Here is a 24,612-nt window from a genome sequence, read left to right as displayed (position 1 = left end):
CTATTCAATTTCAACAAATGTCTCGGATGAAATCTGTTATGTTTCTTTTCCAATTTTCTTTTCTAAAGAATAGTCTAGACTTTGACTATTAACTGAATTTAACTATTGACAGGCACTCTGTCTGTAATGAGTCTATATCATGACAATAGAAAAGTAATTTATTATTGAGTCACTGAACTTGCGTGATTTTTCTGTAAGAACACCGTTTGTTATTTAACGCGCATAATACCAATAAAAGCTATTAATTTTTCCATAAATCAATGGCCTTTTAAACTCTATGTAGGCAAGGCAATTCCCCCCTTCCTCTAAAGAAGAAGAAAGTAGACAAGCTCTTAAAATGACTTGAACTCGATGGTTTTTCTTTATAATTTAAGTCCCTTTCGGTTGAAGTTTACTATTTAGCTTGCGAAAAGCCAATGAAAACATGTCTTGTTTTTTAGTCACCCAGTGCCCAACTCCTGGTCTTTGAAAGAAAGCAATCGAAGGTGAGTTCTCTTTCTTCATAGGAAAGGAAGATTTATTGTAAAAAAAAAAAAAAAGTAGTTTCCAGAAATCAACACAAACTCTTTGAAGGACATCAATGGGAAGTTCTTTTTAGTCATAGTCTGTTCGGCTTGTTTCTTGTTTAATATCAGAAAAAGTAATACTAATTTTTGGTTTGTCAAGGTAACAAGGATACTGTCACCTGATAAGGCAAAATAGATCTTCCCCCCACTGCACTGGAAGAAATATTAAAAAAATGAATTATCAAATATCATAAATTTTTATAACAGCACAAAAACGAGGTTATGTAAGTATTGGCTCTTTTGTATTAGTTCTTTGAGTGTACCTTTTTTAATTATTGTTTTTCCCTTTCTCCTGGTATCGCTCTCTTCTCAGAAAAAAATTTTAAGCAAGAAATCTGGCTTTGATTATTTTTTCCTTTATCAGATTATTCATTTAAGGAAATGTTTCTCAATAAAAATAATAATTTATGGACTTGGTGTCATTGGTAAATACAATGAGACCTTACAAGATGGACCTCTCCCCCATCCTAAGGAATAAAGTTGCACATAAACTAATAAAATGGCAAAAAAACGAGGTTTTCTAAGCATGGGCCTCTTGTATTCATCCTTGAAGTGGAAATTTCTTAATTACTGTTTTTCTTTGCTCCTGGTATCACTCTCTTGCCAGAAAAAAGCTTAAACAAGGAATCTGTTTTTTCCCTATCGTGTTATTCATTCAAGGAAACGTTTCTGAATAAAAAAAAAATATTGAGTACTCTTGGTGTCCTCGGTAAATAAAATGGGATAGTAAAAGATGGATTTTCTCCCTCCCCCCTATAGAAGGAATTGGGAACAACACCTACTTTCAAAAAATGAAACACTTTTAAAATTGTATAAAAGCAAGATTTTTCTTCAAATGTGAAGTTTTCCAAATGTGAAGTTTTTCAAAAGTTCTTAAGTATTGCTTTTTCTTTGCTCCTGTTATCATTCGCTTCCAAAAAAAGAAACTGAAGCAGGGAGTCTGGTTTTGATTTTCTTTCAATTTATCATTTTTTCATGCTCCTAAATAAAAAAATAATAAAAATCCATCGGTAAATACAATGGATATAGGTAACAAAACACAAAAAGTGTTTCTATTCACGTTAAAAACACTTTCTTGTTTTTTTGTCCTATTTCTTATTTTAAAATTCTTAGTTGCAGTAAAATTAGAGATGCTATAATAAGTCAGTAATGACAAGGATAAGTTTCAAAGGAAATCTGTGATTTTTTCCTGGTTTTAAGGTTTGTTATGACTTCAAGCATAGAAACATAAATAACCGTTTATCACTTTTTTGTAGAAGTAAGATTTTCACATTTGGCCTCTGACCATGAAGCTGAAGCTGTAACACAGGTGAGACTATTTTTATAGGGTTTTTTTGTATCCTAAACAACATTTACTTGAACGTAAAACTAAATTAAGATATCTGTGTTGGTTTTGTGCTAAAAAATGTTGCGCTGTCATTCCAAAAGAACTTTTATTAGATTTTGCTTTTATTTTTCTGGTACCAATGAGAATATAAAAGACAGTAGTGATGCCTCACTGCTTTTAACGGCATCGTTATCCCTTTGAATCCCCTTTCCCGAGACTTTTCTTAAAGTTTTTTCATGGCACAGGTGCATGTTACGTACGAAGCAATGCTTACTTTTGCATGTTATGTAACAGGGAATGTTTTGTAAGAATTGCAGGTATTAATTACGTAACTGGGTGGGTTTTCTAAGCATGTGTTAATTACTTAAAAACCTCCCGGGGCCTTTCAAAATCATGATTTCCTTGGATGTTACATAATAGAGAACGTTCACTTATGTTAAGGATGGTGTAATCTCAAGTGACTTGATAAATGCCAAGGCCTCGTGGGGAATCCTTGCTTTTAACTGACAGAGTGCACATATGGGTGTTACATAATGGTGGCACACGCGTGATATGTTAGTAATGACGGTGCATACGTGGGACGTTATGTAACACTTCAAGAAATTTTTTTCTTCAGCATGTCGTTTTTCTTCAGGATTTCATTCTCTTTCATTTCATTTTTTTCAAGGCGTTTTTTTTAGATATTATTTTCTATCGCAACAATTTTCTCTGGAAACCTTTATATTACAAAGATTTTTCTCTGTATTAGGATTCTAAAAGGATTTCCTCTCAGTGGAATGGAGTGCTAGAAAGATAAACTATGAAAGCATTTTTAGTATTATCAACCGGTTTATACTTTCTATGTTATAGCCTATTGCACGCAAGGAGAACTTCCTGCCCCGCTTAATAGAATTATCAAATGGACTGCGTGTCCCCATATGGCTGCAACAATTGAAAAGCAGGGGAAAAATCGATTACTGGAAATTGCTTACATTTGATATGCACCTGCTTGTTAAATAGTACTTTAGAGGATGGTATCAGATAATACTTAAGATTGTTCTAAGTGCATTATCTAGTAATAGAGTATTTACTCTATTGAAACTTGAATGTGCAGTAAGCGATAAAATAAAAGCGAGAGTATCATTATGGTTAGAATATGGTACGCCTTCGTATACAATCAAAAGTCTTTCTTTTAATCTTCACTGTGCAGAATTTATCCTTTAGATTAGAGGGAATCTTGAAAGAGCAGGCCTATGTATATAGGCCACAAGATTCTTATATTGAGTAACTGATTACGTCTTGAAGATTCGTACTAGAAGAAGAAATCCGAAGTTTGAGTGCTTTGTACATACAAATTTTATTAATAAAAAAAATTTACAAGTTTTACTACGACAAAGAAAAGAGAAGTTAAAACTCAATAAACGAAAAAGCAAAACATGAAAAAACCTTTTAAAGGATAAAATATAAGCAAAACTAACCTTAATGACACAAAGGTGAGGGGAGAGGGGCATGGAAAACGAGGGTTGTTATGAAAGGTAAGTTTAACCATATTAAGAGGTAATTCTAAGAGGTTTTAATAAAAAATATGCGTCGTTTCCGCTACTCTATTAGACGCATCTGCATGAAAAAGAGTCATATTTTTGCATTCAGTTATTTCTGAGTGGTTTTAATGGAAATGCTACGTTTCTTTTAGCCAAGGCTATGTATATTCATGCAATCGTGACAATATGGGGCTTGTTCACCGTAGCAAGCAATTCCATAGAGGAAGGTTTGTTATTAGATATATATTCAAACAAAATAAAAAATACTTCCCAAGAGCTCTTAATGAAAATGCATCATTCTTTCGCTGGGTGTTATATTTAACATTCCCTCCCACCGCAGAAAAATTATTTTAATACGTCGCATCTTAACTTTAAGCTGTAGAACATGTTAATCCAAGCAATTCACGTCACTGTGTCACATTATAGATGGTACACGACACCCTCTAGTACCCTTCATCATTCCAAAGGTGTTTTGTCAGATATTTTAAAGGTAAAATATGATTTAAGTTCAATGGTTTGTGTTTTGCAAGCCAACCTCGACGTGTTACACCACTTCAATTCCCGCCAACATGCCGCACTATGACTGGCCCTCCAGTACTCTCTAGTACCCCCTGATTATTTTTAAGAAATGTTTCGGGTATTTTTGGTTAAAAATCATGAATTAAATACATTGAATAATGTTTTTCCATGCCACTTCTAACGTGATGCACCATGTCATTTCACACCATCGTGTCACAATATTGATCGCCTTCTGGCATCCTCTGGCATCCCCTCAACACTTCTAAGCTATTTTCCAGATACTGTCTTGGTAAAAATCATGCATGAAATCCATTTTTTCATGTCTTTGCAAGCCACCCTAATGTTATACAACATGTCAATTTACACCACCTTGCCAAACAATGAAAGGCCCCTTGGCACCCTCTGGCACTCTTTATAATTCAAATCACTTTTTCTAGACATTTCCTTGGTAAAAATCTTGCATTAAATCCATCGGTTTATGTTTTTACAAGCCAATCCTCCGTGATAGACCACGTGATTTTATGCCACCATGCCACACTATGACTGGCCCTTTTGGAAAAATCTAGCACCCCCCTCATCATTCCTTAAATACATCTTAAGAAATCAGGGATTTTTCATACAAAAAAATACTTCTACAAAACAAAAAGCAGTTCTTTCAAAGCGATTCTTACAAAACTAAAATACATCGTAAGAAATCACAAATTCTTATTACACAATAGAAAATACTTCTTACAAAACAGAAAACAATTCTTATAAAACGAAAAAAGATCCTAAGACTTCAGAGATTCTTCTTACGAAATAGAAAATACTTCTTTAAAAAATATCTTTACAAAGCAAAATATAGTTCTTACAAAACGAAAAAACATCCTAAGAAATCACAAATCTTATCATACAAAATACTTCTTACGAAAAAAAAATTCTTACAAACTGAAAATGCATCCTAAGCAATCACAAACTATTCTTACGAAATACAAAGTACTTATTAAAAAACAAAAAATACTTCTTACAAAGCAAACAATTATTCATACAAAACAAAATATATCCTGAAAGATCGCAAATTCTTCTTCACAAACCGTTCTTAAAAAATACAAAATACTTCTTATAATACAAAAAATAATTTTTATAAAACGAAAATACATGCTAAAAATCACAAATTTTCATTACAAAAAAAAAAAATACTTCTACAAAACAAAAAATAATTCTTACAAAACAAAAAATATGTCCTAAGCAATCACAAATTCTTTTTAAAAAATCAAACATACTTCTTACAAAAAAATTAATTCTTACAAAACAGAAAAACATCCTAAAAAATCAGAGATTGTACATACAAAATAGAAAATACATTCGTACAAAACAGAAAAAACTTCTTACAAAGAAATTCTTACGAAACAAAAAGACATAAATAATGACATAAAAGACATCCTAAGAAATCACAAGTTCTTATTAGAAAATACAAAATAATTCTTACAAAACAAGAATACATCTCAAAAGATCATAAATTCTTCTTACAAAATACAAAATACTTCTTAAAAAACAAAAAGACATTTCTCACGAAAAAAAAAATACATCTGAAAAAACCACAAATTCTCATTACAAAACATAAATGTTTCTTACAAAAAAATCTGACAAAACAAAAGTTCATCCTGAACAATTCTTCTTAAAAAATACAAAATACTTCTTACAAAACAAAAAATTAATTTAAAAAAACAAAAATAATAATTCCTAAAAATCAGACATTGTTCTTAAAAAACAAATACTTCTTACAAAGCAAACAAAATTAATACAAAACAAAAATACATCCTAAGAAATCACAAATTTTATTACCTCATGCCAAACGATTCTACAGACCAAAATATAACTCTTAAAAAACGAAAATACACCTTAACAATCACAAACTGTTCTTAACAAAAAATACTTCTTTCAAGGCATTCTAAAAGATCACTAATTCTTCTTACAAAATAATAAATACTTCTTAAAATACAAAAAATAATTCTTATTTAACAAAAAACATCCTAAAAAATCACAAAACAATTAAACAAAAACAAAAATAATTTCTAAAAAATCAGAGATTGTTCTTAAAAAACAAAAAATACTTCTTACAAAGCAAACAAAATTAATACAAAACAAAAATACATCCTAAGAAATCAAAAATTTATTACCTCATGCCAAATGATTCTACAAACCAAAAAATAACTCTTAGAAGACGAAAATACACCTTAAAAATCACAAACTGTTCTTACAAAACAAAAAATACTTCTTTCAAGGCATTCTAAAAGATCACTAATTCTTCTTACAAAATAATAAATACTTCTTAAAATACAAAAAAATTCTTACATAACAAAAAACATCCTAAGAAATCAGAGATTCTTCTAACAAAATACAAAATTGTTCTTAAAAAACAAAAAATACTTCTTACAAAGCAAAAAATAATTCTTACAAAACAAAAATACATTCTAAGAAATCACAATTCTTGTTAGATAATACAAAATATTTCTTACGAAACAAAAACTAATTCTTACAAAACTAAAATACATCCTAACAATCACAAGCTTTTCTTACAAATGGAAAATACTTGTTACAAAACAAAAATAATTCATACATAACAAAAATGATTCTTACAAAACAAAAGAACATCCTAAAAGATCACCTATTCTTTATACAAAATACAATTACTTCTTACAAAACAAAAAGTAATTCCTAAAATCTGGAATACATCCTAAACAATTAGAGTGTTCTTACAAAATACAGAATACGTGTTACAAAAAAAGAAATACTTCTTACAAAACAAAAATCCATCCTAAAAGATACCGAATTCCTTTTATGAAATACAGAATACTTCTTAAAAAAATAATCTTAAAAAATAAAAAATACTTCCCATGAAACAAAAAATACTTTTTGTGTTTACTTTTAATACTTTTTTACTTTATTAATACTTACAAATAAAAAATAATTTCTAAGAAACAAAAACATAAATCCTAAGAAATCAGAGATAGTTCTTACAAAACACTTTGTACGAATAAAATACTTCTTATAAAGAAATAATTAATTCTTACAAAATAAAATTGCATACTAAGAAATCACAAATTCTTATTAAAAATACAAAATATTTCTTACGAAACAAAAATAACTTTGAGCCGGTTGAACCGGGGTGGAAGTCAGCCGAAATGGAGGAGAAATCGTACTAGCCGGGGTCAGTAGCAGGTGAGGCTGAATTGGTTATCACTTTATTAAATGAAAAAACCTAAAATGTCTTATACTTAATAAAGAGGTGCCAAAGGGAGCCAAAGGGGCAGTCATAAAATGACACGGTGACATGAAACGACCTGGCGCATCACGGAGGATAGGTTTTATATACAAACCAATGGATTTAATGCATGATTTTCGACAATAAAATATCGGGAAAATGTCAGAGGAAAGATGTGGGGTACCAGAGGGCCAGTCATAGTGTGGCATGGTGGTTTGAATTAACATGGTGTATTACGTTTGGGATGGCTTGCAAAAAATTAACCAATGGGTTTGATGCATGATTTCTAAGAAGAAAGTATCTAGAAAGTGTCTTTGGAATGATGAGGGGGTGCCAGAAGATGTCAAAGGGCCAGTAATAGTGTGACACGGTGGTTACAATAAACATGGTGTATCACGGAGGGTTGGGTTGCGAAAACAAGGATCAATGGATTTAATGCAAGCTTTTCGACAATAAAATATCGGGAAAATGTCATAGGAAAGATGTGGGGTACCAGAGGGCCAGTCATAGTGTGGCATGGTGGTTTGAATTAACATGGTGTATCACGTTTGGGGTGGCTTGCAAAAAATTAACCAATGAGTTTAATGCATGATTTCTAAGAAGAAAGTATCTAGAAAGGGTCTTAGGAATGATGAGGGGGTGTCAGAAGATTCCAAAGGGCCAGTAATAGTGTGATACGGTGGTTTGAATTAACATGGTGTATCACGGAGGGTTGGGTTGCGAAAACATGGATCAATGGATTTAATGCAAGCTTTTGGCGAGAAAATATTTGGAAAATATCTTAGGAAAAATAAGGGGGAGATTAGAGGGTCGCAGAGGGCCACTCATAGTTTGGCACGGTGGGCTGAATTGGGACGGTCTATCATGTTGATGTTAGCTTGAAAAAGCACAAACCATTGCAACTAAATAATATTTTTATCAAGAAAATATCTGAAAATATGCCTTTGAATTGGTGAAGCGTACCAGAGTATGCCAAGTACCATCCATTGTGTGACACAGTGACGTAAATGCCTTGCGCTAACATGCTCTATAGCTTAAAGTCAAGGTCAGAGGAGTTAAAAGAATTTTTCGGTGGTGAGGAAAGGGACTAGAATCTAACACCAAGTCAAAGATATGAAGCATTTTCATTAACAGATCTCGCGAATTAACTCAGTATGGTTTAAATTTATTTCTAATATCAACCCTGCCCCTCTGAAATTGCTTGCTAGGATGGGCCAGCCAGATATTGTCACGGTGACGTGAATATGCATAGGCGTGGATCGGAGAAACATAGTATTTCCATTAAAACCTTTCAGAAATAGCTAATTCTTATGGGCAAATAACAAGCCTCCCCTCTGAAATGGGTATATAGAGGGAGGGCGAGCCACATATCGTCACGGTGGTGTGAAATATGCATAGTGTTGGCTCAAAGAAACGCAGCATTTTCATTAAAATCTCTCAGAAATAACCGAACGCAAAAATGTGTCTCTTGTCCTTCATGTCCGGCTAATAGAGAAAAGGAAACAATGCATTTAAATTAAAACTCCTCAAAAATATCTATTCATACAGCTTAATAATGCTTGTAATTGTTTTCTATTAATAGAATTTGTATGTACAAAAGCCTTTATTCTTTATATTTCTTGTTCCAGGACGAATCTTCAACACGTAATCACTTATGCAATTCAAGCCTTTTGTGGCCTATGTATATAGGTATGCTCGTTCAAGATTGCATCTATAATAAGTGCTAAATTCTGTGTGGTGAAAAGGAAAAGAAAGACTTTTGATCGTATTTGCTGTTGTACCAAATTCTAACCAGAACGATACTCTCGCTTTTATTTCATCTCTGATAGCATATTTTATTTCCAATAGAGTTACTAGCAAATGTGCTAAGAAAAGCCCCCAATATTATCTGATACCATCCTATAAAGCATTACTTAACAAGCAGATGCACTTCAAATATAAGCAGTTTCTAGCAATCGATTTTCCTCCTGCATGTCAATTATTTTAGCCATATGGGGTACGCAATCCATTTAATCATTCTATTAAGCGTAACAGGGAGTTCTCCTTGCGTGCAATAAATTATAACGTTGAAAGCATTACTCGAATTATAATACTAAAAGGCTTTCATAGTCCGACTCTCTAGCGCCCTATTCCTTTATAAGGAAATTCATTTCCAATCGTAATGCAGAAATTTTTTTTGGAATATAAAGGTTCCCAGAGAAAAATGTTATGAAAGAAACTGGAATCTGAAAAAAACGCCCTGAAAGAAAGAAAAGACACCTTGAAAGAAAGTAAAATCCTGAAGAAAAAAATGCCTCGAAAGAAAAAACATTTTGAAAGAAAATGAAATCCTGAAGAAAAACGATATCCAAAGGCATAAATATCTTAAAGTATTTAGTAACATTCCACGTGTGCACCGTAATTACATGACATCTCACATGTGCGCCACCATTATGTAACACACACGTTTGTGCTGTGCTCACTTACAAGCAGGGATTCCCCACGAGGCCTTGACCTCTACAAATTTACGTGAGATTACGTCATCCTTAACTTAAGTAAACACTCCCTATTACGTGACATCCAGAAAAAACTGTGATTTGGTATAGCCCCTGAAGGTTATGAAGTAATTATTACATAGTTCGTTTAGAAAACCCACCCTATTACGTAATTAACTCCTACACCTCATAGAAAACAGTCCCTATTACGTAACATGCAAAAGTAAAACATTCCCTATTACGTAACATTTACCTGTGTCTTGAAGAAGTTAAAAAAAGTGTCGGGACTGGGGTTTGAAGGGACAGGGATGCCGTTAAAAGCAGTGAGGCATCAATACTAAAGACACAACTGAAAGAATTTAAAACAAAAAATTTTGAACATACATTTAAGTATATTTTGAAATCGGTAAATAAAATAGGATTATTGGCTGTTCAATTTCAATTGATCAAATGGCGCAATGCTTTTTGGCATTAAAAGTTGTCAGCCATATTTAATCTTTCAATTTATGCTAGCTATTATATATATATATATATATATATATATATATATATATATATATATATATATATATATATATATATATATATACTACTACTACTACTACTACTACTAATAACTCACTGCAGCACCAAGCCGCCTGAGGCCAACACAGCTACGCACGCTCCTCCTCCAACCTAATCTATTTAAAGCCTCCCTCTTTACACCCTCCCAGGAAGTTCCCATTTCCTTTAAATCCTTATTTATGACATCCTCCCAACCCAGACAAATTAAATATTTCCCCCAGAGCAACCCACGCCGAGAAACAAAATACCCTCTCCCCGAAAAATATCTATATATACTTCACATTAACAAATACCATGCGTAAGCAATGGGCAAGTTTTATAGCTTTAAGACATATCCCCAGGGGCTGGTGTTTCAGCTATACTGAACAAAATGGCTGTCTAAAAATTTTGATCAGACGATTTTTGGGGAAAAAGAGGCGTGGGAAGGGGGTAGTTGCCCTCAAATATAAAGCACATTAAAAGGACATTTAAAAAGGACACTAAAGTTTTAATTTCCGTTCGACTGAGCTTTTCCAGATATTCTAGGACTAATGGTTCGAAGAAATCACCCTGGAGAAAACAAACAAAAAACAACAATCAAGCAAAAAAACCATATAAATACGATGTCTGTGAAAAATTTCTCCACAACATGGCTTAAAGCAATAAAATCAAAACGAACGCCGAATCTACTTTTTCAGTTTTCTCCGCTAGCATTTTATTTGCTAGATTAGTTGCTGGGGGGTACAATTTGTACTATACTTTTAGCGATAAAAAACCCATACCTGATTCATTATTGTGTTCCTTGAAGGTTTGGACTTCGAGTGTAACTTCCTCACTGCGACCTTTACTATTTGTTGCATACACAACAATCAAAAATGGATAGTTTGGTTCTAGTCCTGAAACAAAATATTGACAAATTAACTTTCTGGAACCGAGCCTCGTCGTATTCAAAACTGATTTAGACACAAAGATGGCTCCTCCGTCACAAATCAAAGCGCCTTTACTACTAAAATACGCCTTAAATTAAACTCCCCTTCATATATATATATATATATATATATATATATATATATATATATATATATATATATATATATATATATATATATATCAATATATACATATATATATATATATATATATATATATATATATATATATATATATATATATATATATATATATATATATATATATATATATATATATATATATATATATATATATATATATATATATATATATATATGACGACCGGGACACTCAAAGAGAAAACGACCGGGACACAAGGAATGTTCTATTAGAAATCACCATCAACAAAGCACCGGGACACAAATGACGACCAGGACACAGGGAGTATAAATGACGACCAGGACATAAGTAAAAAAAAAAACTAAAAAAAAATGAAAAAAAGGTAAAAACTACAAAAAACTAAAAAGAAAAAAACTAAAAACTAATAAAAAAAGTAAAAAAGCTAAAAAGCTAAAAAAAAATAAAAAAGAAAAAAAAAGGAAAAAAAATGAAAAATAAAGGAGAAAAACAAAACTAAAAAAAATCTATATCTATATATATAAAAATAAGTTGTCTGTGTGTGGGTCTGTGGATCAGGTGACGTCATGTTTGTTCGCATATGACGTCTGAGTTATTTCACACTAATACAAAAGAAGAAAAAAACTAAAAAAGGTAAAAACTACAAAAAAAACTAAAAAGAAAAAAAACTAAAAAAGCTAAAAAACTAAAAAAAACTAAAAAAAGGTAAAAATCTAATAACTAAAAAAAAACTGAAAAAAATAAAAAAAGGCAAAAACTACAAAAAAATAAAAACTAATAAAAAAACTAAAAAAGCTAAAAAACTAAAAAAACTAAAAAAACTAAAAAAAGGTAAAAAACTAAAAAAAACTAAAAACTAAAAAAGAAAAAAACTAAAAAAAAGGAAAAAACTGAAAAATAAAAGAGAAAAAGAAAACTAAAAAAATATGAATAAATATATATAAAAATAAGTTGTTTGTGGGTTATGTCTGTCTGTCTGTCTGTCGAGTGACGTCGTGTTTGTCCGCATATGACGTCTGAATTATTTCACACTAATACAAAAGAAGGAAAAAAAACTAAAAAAGGTAAAAACTACAAAAAAAACTAAAAAGAAAAAAAACTAAAAAAGCTAAAAAACTAAAAAAAGGTAAAAAAAGGTAAAAAACTAAAAACTAAAAAAAACTGAAAAAACTAAAAAAAGGCAAAAACTAAAAAAAAACTAAAAACTAATAAAAAAACTAAAAAAGCTAAAAAACTAAAAAAAGTAAAAAAACTAAAAAAAGGTAAAAAACAAAAAAAAACTAAAAACTAAAAAAGAAAAAACTAAAAAAAAGGAAAAAACTGAAAAATAAGAGAAAAAGAAAACTAAAAAAATATTAATAAATATAAAAAATATAAATATAAATATAATATAAATTAGCAATCAACAAAGCACCGAGACACAAATGACGACCGGGACACAGGGAGTATAAATGACGACCAGGACATAAGTAAAAAAAAAAACTAAAAAAACTAAAAAAATGGTAAAAACTACAAAAAAACTAAAAACTAATAAAAAAACTAAAAAATCTAAAAATCTAAATAAACTAAAAAAGAAAAAAAAAGAAAAAAGGAAAAAAATAAAGGAGAAAAACAAAACTAAAAAACGAATGTATATACAGACCGGGACACCGGGATACAAATGACGACCGGGACACAGGGAATATAAATGACGACCGGGACACAGGGACACAACTACAATTGGGACGCCGGGGGGCACAGGGGGATATAAATGACGACCGGGACACCGGGACACAAGGAATATAAATGACGCCCGGGACACTCAAAGAGAAATCACAGACTGGAACACCGGGACACAAATGACGACCGGGACACAGGGAATATAAATGACGACCGGGACGCAGGGACATAACTACAAAGGGGACGCCGGGGTGCACAGGGGGATATATAAATGACGATGGCGACTCAGGGAATGGTCGATTAGCAATCACCATCAACAAAGCTCAAGGGCAATCATTAGAATCATGAGGTATAGATCTGAATACGGATTGTTTTCCCATGGACCATTATATGTTGCATGTTCAAGAGTCGGTAAACCTGACAATCTATTTATATGCACAGACAATGGGACAGCAAAGAATGTTGTATATTCGCAAGTTTTACGTAGTTAAAAACATATATATATATATATATATATATATATATATATATATATATATATATATATATATATATATATATATATATATATATATATATATATATATATATATATATATATATATATATATATATATATATATATATATATATATATATATATATATATATATATATATATATATATATCTATATTCACAGGTGGGACATAGGGACACAACTACAATGGCGCGTAACTAATATGGCGCGTAACGACTTACGCGCGCGGGGGGGCTTGGGGGGGGGGGGGGCGCGAAGCGCCCCCACCAACTAGGTGTTCACCAGTTGGTTCACCAACTGAAGCGCCCAACAGCTAGTATATATATATAAATAAGTTGTCTGTGTGTGTGTGTGTCGAGTGACGTCATATTTATGTGTCGACTGACGTCATGTTTTCGACTGACGAAATTACAGACCGGGTCATTGGGACACAAGTGACGACCGGGACACCGGCACATAGGGAATATAAATGACGACCGGGACACTCAAAGAGAAAGCGACCGGGACACAAGGAATGTTCGATTAGCAATCACCATCAACAAAGCACCTGGACACAAATGACGACCGGGACACAGGGAGTATAAATGAAGACCAGGACATAAGTAAAAAAAAAACTAAAAAAACTAAAAAAGGTAAAAACTACAAAAAACTAAAAAGGAAAAAACTAAAAGCTAATAAAAAAACTAAAAAAGCTAAAAAACTAAAAAAACTAAAAAAGAAAAAAAATAAAAAAAAGGAAAAAAATGAAAAATAAAGGAGAAAAACAAAACTAAAAAAAATAAAAATAAAAATAAACTAAGAAGAAAAAGTAAAAAAAAAAAAATAAAAAAACTAAAAAAAAGTAAAAACCAAAAAAAAACTAAAAAGAAAAAATAGGGAAAAATACAAAAATTTATTTCATCATATACCATTTCAAAAACGAATGTATCTACAGACCGGGACACCGGGATACAAATGACGACCGGGACACAGGGAATATAAATGATGACCGGGACACAGGGACATAACTACAACGGGGATGCCGGGGGGACAGGGGGATATATAAATGACGACGGGGACACAGGGAATGTTCGATTAGCAATCACCATCAACAAAGCTCGAGGGCAATCATTAAAATCATGAGATATGACTAAAAAAACTAAAAAAAGGTAAAAAACTAAAAACTAAAAAAAAGACCAATTCAAAAACGAATGTATATACAGACCGGGACACCGGGACACAAATGACGACCGGGACACAGAGAATATAAATGACGACCGGGACACAGGGACACAACTACAACAGTGACGCCGGGGGGCACAGGGGGCTATATAAATGACGACGGCGACACAGGGAATGGTCGATTAGCAATCACCATCAACAAAGCTCAAGGGCAATCATTAGAATCATAAGGTTTAGATCTGAATACGGATTGTTTTCCCATGGACCATTATATGTTGCATGTTCAGGAGTTGGTAAACCTGACAATCTTATATAGTCGGTAAACCTAACAATATTATATGCACAGACAATAAGACAGCGAAGAATGTTGTATATTCGCAAGTTTTACGTAGTTAAAAACATATATATATATATATATATATATATATATATATATATATATATATATATATATATATATATATAATATATATATATATATATATATATATATATATATATATATATATATATATATATATATATATGTATATATATATATATATATAATATATATATATATATATATATATATATATATATATATATATATATATATATATATAATATATATATATATATAATATATATATATATATATATATATATATATATATATATATATATATATATATATATATATATATATGTATATATTCACAGGTGGGAAACTATATATATATATATATATATATATATATATATATATATATATATATATATATATATATATATATATATATTCAATTCACGAAACTTTTGCTTTAAGTATATATATATATAATATATGTTTTTAACTACGTAAAACTTCCGAATATACAACAATCTTCGCTGTCCCATTGTCTGTACATATAAATAGATTGTCAGGGTTACCGACTCTTGAACATGCAACATATAATTGTCCATGGGAAAAACAATTCGTATTCAGAACTATACCTCATTATTCTAATGATTGCCCTTGAGCTTTGTTTATGGTGATTGCTAATCAAACATTCCCTGTGTCCCCATCGTGATTTATGTATCCCCCCTGTGCCCCCCGGTGTTCCCGTTGTAGTTGTGTCCCTGGGTCCCAGTCGTCATTTATAGTCGACAAACGTGACGTCAGTCGACACACAAACATGACGTCAGTCGACACACACGTCCCGGTCGTCATTTGTGTCCCGGTGTCCAGTCTGTACTTTTTGAGTGTCTCGGTCGTCATTTATATTCCCTGTGTCCCGGTCTGTATATACATTCGTTTTTGAATTGGTATATGATGAAATAAATTTTTGTTTTTTTTTCAGTTTTTTTCCTTTTTTTAGTTTTTTTTTTCAATTTTTATTTTTTTTAGTTTTTTTATTAGTTTTTAGTTTTTTTCTTTTTAGTTTTTTTTTGTAGTTTTTACCCTTTTTTCTTTTTTTAGTTTTTTTTCTTTTTTAGTTTTTAGTTTTTTACCTTTTTTCGCTTTTTTTGTAGTTTTTACCTTTTTTTGTTTTTTTTTCTTCTTTTGCATTAATGCTAAAGCATTAATGACGTTATAATGACGAATAGTTGGTGGGGGCGCTTCGCGCCACCCCAACACCTAGTTGGTGGGGGTGCTTCGGGCCCGCCCAAGCCCCCCCCGCGCGCGTAAGTCGTTACACGCCATATTAGTTACGCGCCATTGTAGTTGTGTCCCTGTGTACCACCTATGAATATAGATAGATTTATATATGTGTTTTGAACTACGTAAAACTTGCGAATATACAACATTCTTGGCTTTCCCATTGTCTGTGCATATACAAAGCCTTATGTACTTAAAATGACGTCATATGCAAACGCTCTTTTTACAAACAAACAAACATGCATACACACGACTCTTTTTATATAGATAGATAGATAGATGGATACAATACAAATTAACTGCGTAAAACTTGCGAATATACAACGTTCTTCTCTGACCAATTATCGCTGCATATAAATAGATTGTCAGGTTTACCGACCCTCGAACATGCAACGTACAACTGTCCATGGGAAAAACAATCAGTATTAAGATCTAGCCACATTTTTTTTATGATTGACCTTGAGCTTTGTTAATGGTGATTGCAAATGCTAACCGAATTGGGAATTGCAATCTTTTAAATTGAAAAGGCAGATCCATTGGAATCATGGGAATGCGAGGAATAAGAACAGCCTCACCCTCAAAAGGCCCTGTCAAAATTGTGGCCTTTATTACGTTTTCCATTGTTTTTTTTTTTACGGCAAGTCGCGTGCCATTGCAAAGCTTTGGTGGGTTTATGTTACGTAACAATATTACTGGTACGCCTATTTTTAGTTTTAGCACGTGTGGTGGAAACCCTGGAAGATCCACGGAATTTAAAAATTCAGATGGATAATTAACCGCCTCATTTGGTTCCAAAACTGTGTCGACTGACTTGTAAAGGACTGCCTTGTCTCGAATCTTGGTCAAAATAATTTTGTTAATTTCGTGGACGTCTTCATTTTTGGGTGCAAGAATCGCTCTTTCACTTAGCCATTTATTATTTTTATAATTGTTTAGAAAATTCGGAAATACTTTTTCAATCAATTCGTTTTTGGACGTCACTAAATTACAGAATTCTGCAGGTAGTTGTATACGTCCTGAAATTGAGTCTACTGGGAGCTTTCCGTTTCCAATTGCCAGCCATTGATCTGAAAATGTTTGACCAGAGTCATCGTTTTGCAATCGGACACGCATATTTGTATTTAATTTTAATGTCTTTACGTGTGCCCATAAATTAGAATTTTTCAGGCAAGCATTCATTTTGTCTGCAGGGGTTGATCTAGGTATTATAGGTAATGTTTGCCTGAAATCTCCCGCAAGCAATATTAATGTGCTGCCAAATGGTTTCGAACTCCCTCGCAATTCGTTCAAACATTGATCCAGAGCCTCGAGCGATTTTTTGTGTGCCATTGTGCACTCGTCCCAAATAATAAGTTTGCATTGCTGCAATACTTTACCCATCTCAGATGATTTGGAAATATTGCACGTGGGAGTTTCTGTAGAATGCAAATTCAGAGGCATTTTCAAACGGAATGAGCAATTCTTCCACCAGGCAGCAACGTTGCGGCTATTCCGGACGACACAATTGCCAACGCTATATCATTTTTTGATCGAATTGATGCCAGAATCAGTTTTATCACAAATGTTTTACCAGTACCTCCTGGCGCATCCAAAAAGAAAATTTCTCCAACGTTGTTATCGACACAATGCGTTATCGTATCATAAATGTCTTTTTGTTCTGACGTTAACTTGGAAATGTTATTTTGTACATACTACAATAGATCACTCGTACTGTAACTTTGTTCACGATCCAATTCTACACATATCGAAACAGCAGCGGTACGATTAGGTGAAGGCATTCCCAAATCCTGAAGAGGTTTGTTTGCCATACATACGCACAAATCTTCTATAATAACTAAAGTGTAGTTATAAATTTCTGATGTAAAATCAAAAGTCATATCTGACGTCTCTAACCGTTTGCGATGGAGTATATCTTCGGACATATTCGATTTATATTTTTCCCATAACTCTTTAGGAGCTGAAGGAGAGCAAGTTGTTATTATGATTCCAACAATGCGCGAATTTAACTTGGAGTTGACGTTTCGGACGCGTCATTGATGCATTTATCCCAGTGTTCATTTATTGGTCATTCTCCAATAAATTCAAAGCTTGGCATGCACTACGGTAAGTGTCATGTATAGTACCGTTCACAGTTCTCAAATACTCAAAGGACGTCGGACCAGGTACATTCACCAAAAGCAGGCGTAAAAAGAAGCATTCATGTTGATTGGAGTGAACGGTGTAGAGTCTTCCTATCGTGGTATCTTTGAAGATGGTAGGTTGGCCATCGACTGACTCACCCTGTTTTCGACGTTCAAATATATTATTTTTAGTATTCCACGTGTAATACGAAGGCACTTCAGTATAGAGGAGTTTTTTAGCAAAAGAATCATTTTTGCATAGCGAAAAGAAAGCAGTTAACTTTGTATCCGGTGGATTCAGGGCTCTTTGTTGCACGTTGGATTCCAAAAAATAAACACGTTGACAATCCTGTAAATGTACCGCTAAGTGAACAACAGCTGAACTACGTTCATGTATTGGAAATGAAAGAATTTGCCAAAAAGCTTCATTACTGCTTATGTATCTTCCACCCTGATATTGTACGATTTCGTCGATATCTTTGATTTCGGACTGCAAACCAAAAACTGCCATGTCACTGCCTTTGTTGACGTATTTACATATGTATTTGATTGCCTTTACGGAGTTACAGTATTCAACGTTTATGTGTGCATTAAATTTTTTTGATAACAATGGGGAATATGGAACAACCCACTGGTTATCTACTTCGATGGTGGTACCGTTACGCTTCTTTATTATTGCTGTTTTACCACCATCTTCAGTAAATATTCTTCTATATTGTGGGTAACCATCATTGCCAGTAATTGTGTTGGGTACTAAAAGTCGAGGATATTGCTTTGTGCACCTTCCTTTGGCCATGCATGGTGAATTATCGTTCAGTGCACCGCAAGTTCCATGTATCATATTTTTTATAACAATATCATATAACCCCTTATCGACATTTTCATCAGGTATTTCAGTGGAAATCACATCATTAATTTCATTAGTAGTAATTTTATAATGTAGCCAGATTAGTATATGTGCGTGTGGCAATCCTCGTTTTTGCCATTCCACTGAGTACATCCAGCATCGCACTGACCCAAACACTTCAAGTTTTACTCTGTAGTTTTTCAGTGATTTCAACTTTTGCCGGAAAACACGGGCCGTAATGTCATGTCTATGAACCGCGGATTGTCCTTAAAGTAAAAGCTGCTGTATCTCGTCCCAAGATTGATTACATGTAAATGTAATAAATAAATCTGGACGACCATAGAGACGAACATACGCAATAGCATCTTGAACATATTCATGCATATGACGGGGACTGCCAGCATATGACGAAGGTAAAATCGTTAATCTTCCAACGTTTGTGGTATTACCGTCATTTACAACTGCATCTCGCAAATGAATGTATTGTTCAGAGCGGAGCTTGGTCTGATTCAGACGGATAAATAGCAAATGTTCTGATTCAATTTTTGCATACATATCAACGATGTATTGGTGAAACAATTGACGACATTTTAAAATATAGTTGTCTTTATCCTGCCGAATCATTAGTCTATAGGAATAATAATGCATTACCCTGCATTTCTTATTCATTTCTTTGTTAGTGGATGGATTTATCAATTTAATATTAAAGTGATAGCCGTCGGCTCCATCCCAAAAAATAATAGGATATTGTAGGGCATCGTAGCATCGATGAGTTCCAGCAATTCTTACCAACTGAGCGTTTCGCTTATGAAGAATAATATCTCGAGGTAAAAACTGATCACCGACCATAACGATTGCCACCTCGTCGATAGTTGGAGCATTGTATCTACGCACATGTTGGCCAGGAGGCGTTTTGTCAGCTGAAATAACAATTTTATGCGTATCAGTAGGCATCAAATCGATGGCTGTTTTAAGCAGACGCACAAAATTATTATTTTCGTTTAAAAGATGTTGCAATTGGGAAACGATTGTCTTTTCAACGTCGGGAGAAATTTCGCAACGTGCACTCAATTCAGAATTTCTATCACTGATTAAGTTCAATTGTAAAAATTTATGATTCTCCCCTGAGAATGGTAGAAGGGACCGTGCTCTATGATAAATTTTTCCTTTTACTTTGAAAGTAGGCATAAATTGATCTGGATTTTCGATTTGGACACCAAACGACGTCATTTGGAAACATGAGTTACATTTTCCGATTTTTGATAAAAAAACGCTTAGATTCTGACGTAGTTCCAGTAAGCAAAGTTTTCAATGGCTCTGGCGGTTCAGCCAGTTGAGGAAGTTTAACTTTTCCTGAGGCGAAACACATTCCCATTGTTTCACCATTAAATTTCAAGCCCTTGCAGTAGGGACAAATTTTAGACATAGTCCCGATTTGAACATATCTATTATAATCATCGCCTGGGCTGTACCTGAATGCCATGCGATAATTTTCACGTTGTTCTTGTGATTCCTCGGCACGCTTTCTTTTGGCATTATCTCTTGAAGCCGCAAGCCTGTTTTCACGTTGCTCTTGTGATTCCTCGGCACGCCTTCTTTTTCCACTTTCTCTTTTAGCAGCAAGTCTGGTTTCGCGTTGCTCTGGTAGTTCCTCGACACGCCTTCGTTGACGGAAATTGCACATTCCTAATCTGGCATTATCTCTTGAAGCCGCAAGCCTGTTTTCACGTTGCTCTTGTGATTCCTCGGCATGCTTTCTGTTCTTACTTTCTCTATCAGCCGCAAGCCTGTTTTCTTGCTGTTCTTGTGATTCCTTGGCACGCTTTCTTTTTTTACTTTCTCTATGAGCAGCAAGTTTTTTGGCATAAACTCTTTGAGCAGCTTCCTCGGCTGATGCCATTGTAGGTTCTTCAGTCATTTTACAATTAAACATTTTTCCGTCCACGATCTTCTTACAATTAAAAATTTGTCTTTGAACGAATTTCTTAAATACCTTTAATGACGTCATCGACATAACAAACATGACGACAACTAACTTCATGACGACATGACGACATGATGACATGACGTATATATGTATATATATATTTAAACGAGCAATAATTTATATTTGTATTTTTCAAGAAAATATCTTCATATTTTTTTCAGGACAATTGGTATTCTAGGATTTTATGACCTAAAAAAAGATTTATATAGGTAAGAAGTTTGGGAAAATTTGTTAAAAGCCTAAACTTTTTGAAAAGTATTTATTTTAGTGACGTCATTTTTACACACATCAGTATTGCAATAAGGTCAAGTGCCAAAATAATTTTGAATTGAACTTAAAAGTATCTGAAATTTTTTTAAAAGTAAATGTTATTTTCTCTTAGTTCTCAGTTTCAAATCTCTAAAGCTATTATGTATACTACAAAAACGTTAATGGTGTTTCATCAAAAATTATAATTTTTTAATTGAAAATAGAGAAATACCTGAAAAATTTTAAAAAACTTTTATTTTCTATTAGGTTAAATCTACCTGTAGTATAAAAAGAGATATACAGCAGGAAAACATCAGTAAGCTTACAGTTTTCAATGCGGTCAGTTATAATGCATCGAGGAGGACCAAAAAAAAAAATTTGTAATTGTTACAAATGACGATTCTATGGAACCAACTGAACTACCAAACGTGATAAGACCAAGAGAACGGCCTGAACCTTGACCATCAAATGAGACGAGACCAATACGGGCGTCTAAAGCGAAGGGAATTGCCAATTTGTCTGAAGTAATCAAAATCCAAAGTGAAGAAGAAAAAAAGTGGTTAGAAGATAAGCGACAATGAGAATCAAAACGTGTCATAATTGAAAATGAAGAGCAAAGGCACGTAAAATTAGAATATATGCAACACTGGACTATCAGAGCGTGCCAATAATGAAAATGAAGAGCAAAGATACGTGCGGTTAGAAGACATGAGACACCAAGAAGAACAGCGACTTCGTAATATCCGACACCAATAAGGTGTGGCACAAAAGCAATCAAATATGAACAAAGATGCTATAAACTCGGAAAATGTTTGATATAAGTAATTAGATTCCTCCAACATTGCTTGTATTCACTACGGAGCCCTCCATTTTCCCGAGAAAAGAGTGGCAAACAAAGGTAATTCATTTGGAGAATGCTGCTCGTCGAATTACATTGTAACCACTACAATTTCCAAGTGAAGTGGTTCGCTTTCTCTTAGGACGTCACTTGCTCTCTGAAGAGTTTCCCAAACGTATCCAAAATTTGAACTCGCGTTCTGCTCCAGCTTCATTCAACGTAAGCAATGACCGAACCATAAATGGTTGTAATATATTTAGCTTTAAAGTAGCTGAAAAAAATTTGTCACAAAATCTATTTAGCGTCTCAATCATCACAAAGTACTGAAGGTGACACCTTCATATGGCCAAATGTACTTCTTAGACCCCAATAAAACTGTTGAAGAACACCTCGCACATCCTTAAAATTATGGGATCCCTCGTAACCTAATGAATCTCTTGGAAGAAATATTGCGAGACACTAAGGACTATGCCTAAGGTTTAAAAAAAAACGCTAGAAGTGGAGGGTATAGAATCCTACCGCGTGTCGAGTGTCGGGGCCCAGTACTACATATATATATATATATATATATATATATATATATATATATATATATATATATATATATATATATATATATATATATATATATATTCAGTATCTGTTGGGGTGGCACTTCGCGCCACCCCAACACCTAGTTGGTGGGGAGCTTCGCGCCCACCCAAGCCCCCCCGCGCGCGTAAGTCGTTACGCGCCATATTAGTTACGCGCCATTGTAGTTGTGTCCCTGTGTCCCACCTGTGAATATAGATAGATTTATATATGTGTTTCAAACTACGTAAAAATTGCGAATATACAACATTCTTGGCTTTCCCATTGTCTGTGCATATACAAAGCCGTATGTACTAATAATGACGTCATATGCAAACGCTCTTTTTACAAACAAACAAACATGCATACACACAACTCGGTTTTAGATAGATAGATAGATACAATACAAATTAACTGCGTAAAACTTGCGAATATACAACATTCTTCGCTGTCCGATTGTCGCTGCATATAAATAGATTGTCAGGTTTACCGACCCTCGAACATGCAACGTACAATCGTCCATGGGAAAAACAATCAGTATTAAGATCTATACCAAACTTTTCTAATGATTGATCTTGAGCCTTGTTAATGGTGATTGCAAATGCTAATCGAATTGGGCATTGCAATCTTTTAAATTGAAAGGGCAGATCCGTCGGAATCATGGGAATTGGAGGAATAAGAACAGCCTCACCCTCAAAAGGCCCTGTCAAGATTGTGGCTTCTATTAGGTTTTCCATGGTTTTTTTTACGGCAAGTCGCGTGCCATTGCAAAGCTTTGGTGGGTTGATATTTCTTAAAAGTATTATTGGTACGCCTATTTTTAGTTGTAGCACGTGTGGTGGAAACCCTGAAAGATCCACAGAATTTAAAAATTCAGATGGATAATTAACCGCTTCATTTGGTTCCAAAACTGTGTCGACTGACTTGTAAAAGACTGCCTGATCTTGAATCTTGGTCAAAACAATATAGTGTTGATTTCGTGGACGTCTATATTTTTGGGTGCGAGAATCGCTCTTTCACTGAGCCGTTTATTATTTTTATAATTTTTTAGAATATTCGGAAATACTTTTTCAATCAATTCATTTTTGGACGTCACTAAATTACAGAAATCAGCAGGTAGTTGTATACGTCCTGAAATTGAGTCTACTGGGAGCTTTCCGTTTCCAATTGCCAGCAATTGATCTGAAAATGTTTGACCAGAGTCATCGTTTTGCAATCGGACACAAATATTTGTAATTAATTTTAATGTTTTTATGTGTGCCCATAAATTAGAATTTTTCAGGCAAGCATTCATTTCGTCTGCAGGAGTTGATCTAGGTATTATAGGTAATGTTTGCCTGAAATATCCCGCAAGCAATATTAATGTGCTGCCAAAGGGTTTCGACTTCCCTCGCAAATCTTTCAAGCATTGAGAAATAAACACGTTGACCATTCTGTAAATGTACCGCTAAGTGAACAACAGCTGGACTACGTTCATGTATCGGAAATGAAAGAATTCGCCAAACAGCTTCATTACTGCTTATGTATCTTCCAGCCTGATATTGTACGATTTCGTCGATATCTTTGATTTCGGGCTGCAAGCCAAAAACTGCCATGTCACTGCCTTTGTTGACATATTTACATATGTATTTGATTGCCTTTACGGAGTTACAGTATTCAACGTTTATGTGTGCATTAAATGTTTTTGATAATAATGGGGAATATGGAACAACCCACTGGTTATCTACTTCGATGGTGGTACCGTTACACTTCTTTATTATTGCTGTTTTACCGCCATCTTCAGTAGATCTTCTTCTAT

The 24,612-nt window shown here is 33.4% G+C and overlaps 1 protein-coding gene across 1 annotated transcript in view; it reads right to left on the bottom strand.

Annotated features, from left to right (window-relative positions):
• Positions 1 to 24,612, bottom strand: part of LOC136028754 (hemicentin-2-like) — a gene marked incomplete in the record, with an annotated part of 380,916 nt that overhangs the window by 54,040 nt on the left and 302,264 nt on the right. Inside the window, 1 exon segment of the mRNA XM_065706639.1 lies at positions 10,976 to 11,089. Within this exon segment, the coding sequence (XP_065562711.1) occupies positions 10,976 to 11,089 (114 nt within the window).

This window comes from Artemia franciscana, chromosome 7 (genome assembly GCF_032884065.1).
Source record: "Artemia franciscana chromosome 7, ASM3288406v1, whole genome shotgun sequence".
In the NCBI taxonomy this organism is placed as follows: Eukaryota; Metazoa; Arthropoda; class Branchiopoda; order Anostraca; family Artemiidae; genus Artemia; species Artemia franciscana.
Note: the sequence above shows the minus strand (reverse complement) of the source record. Positions and strands in the feature narration are given on the sequence as shown.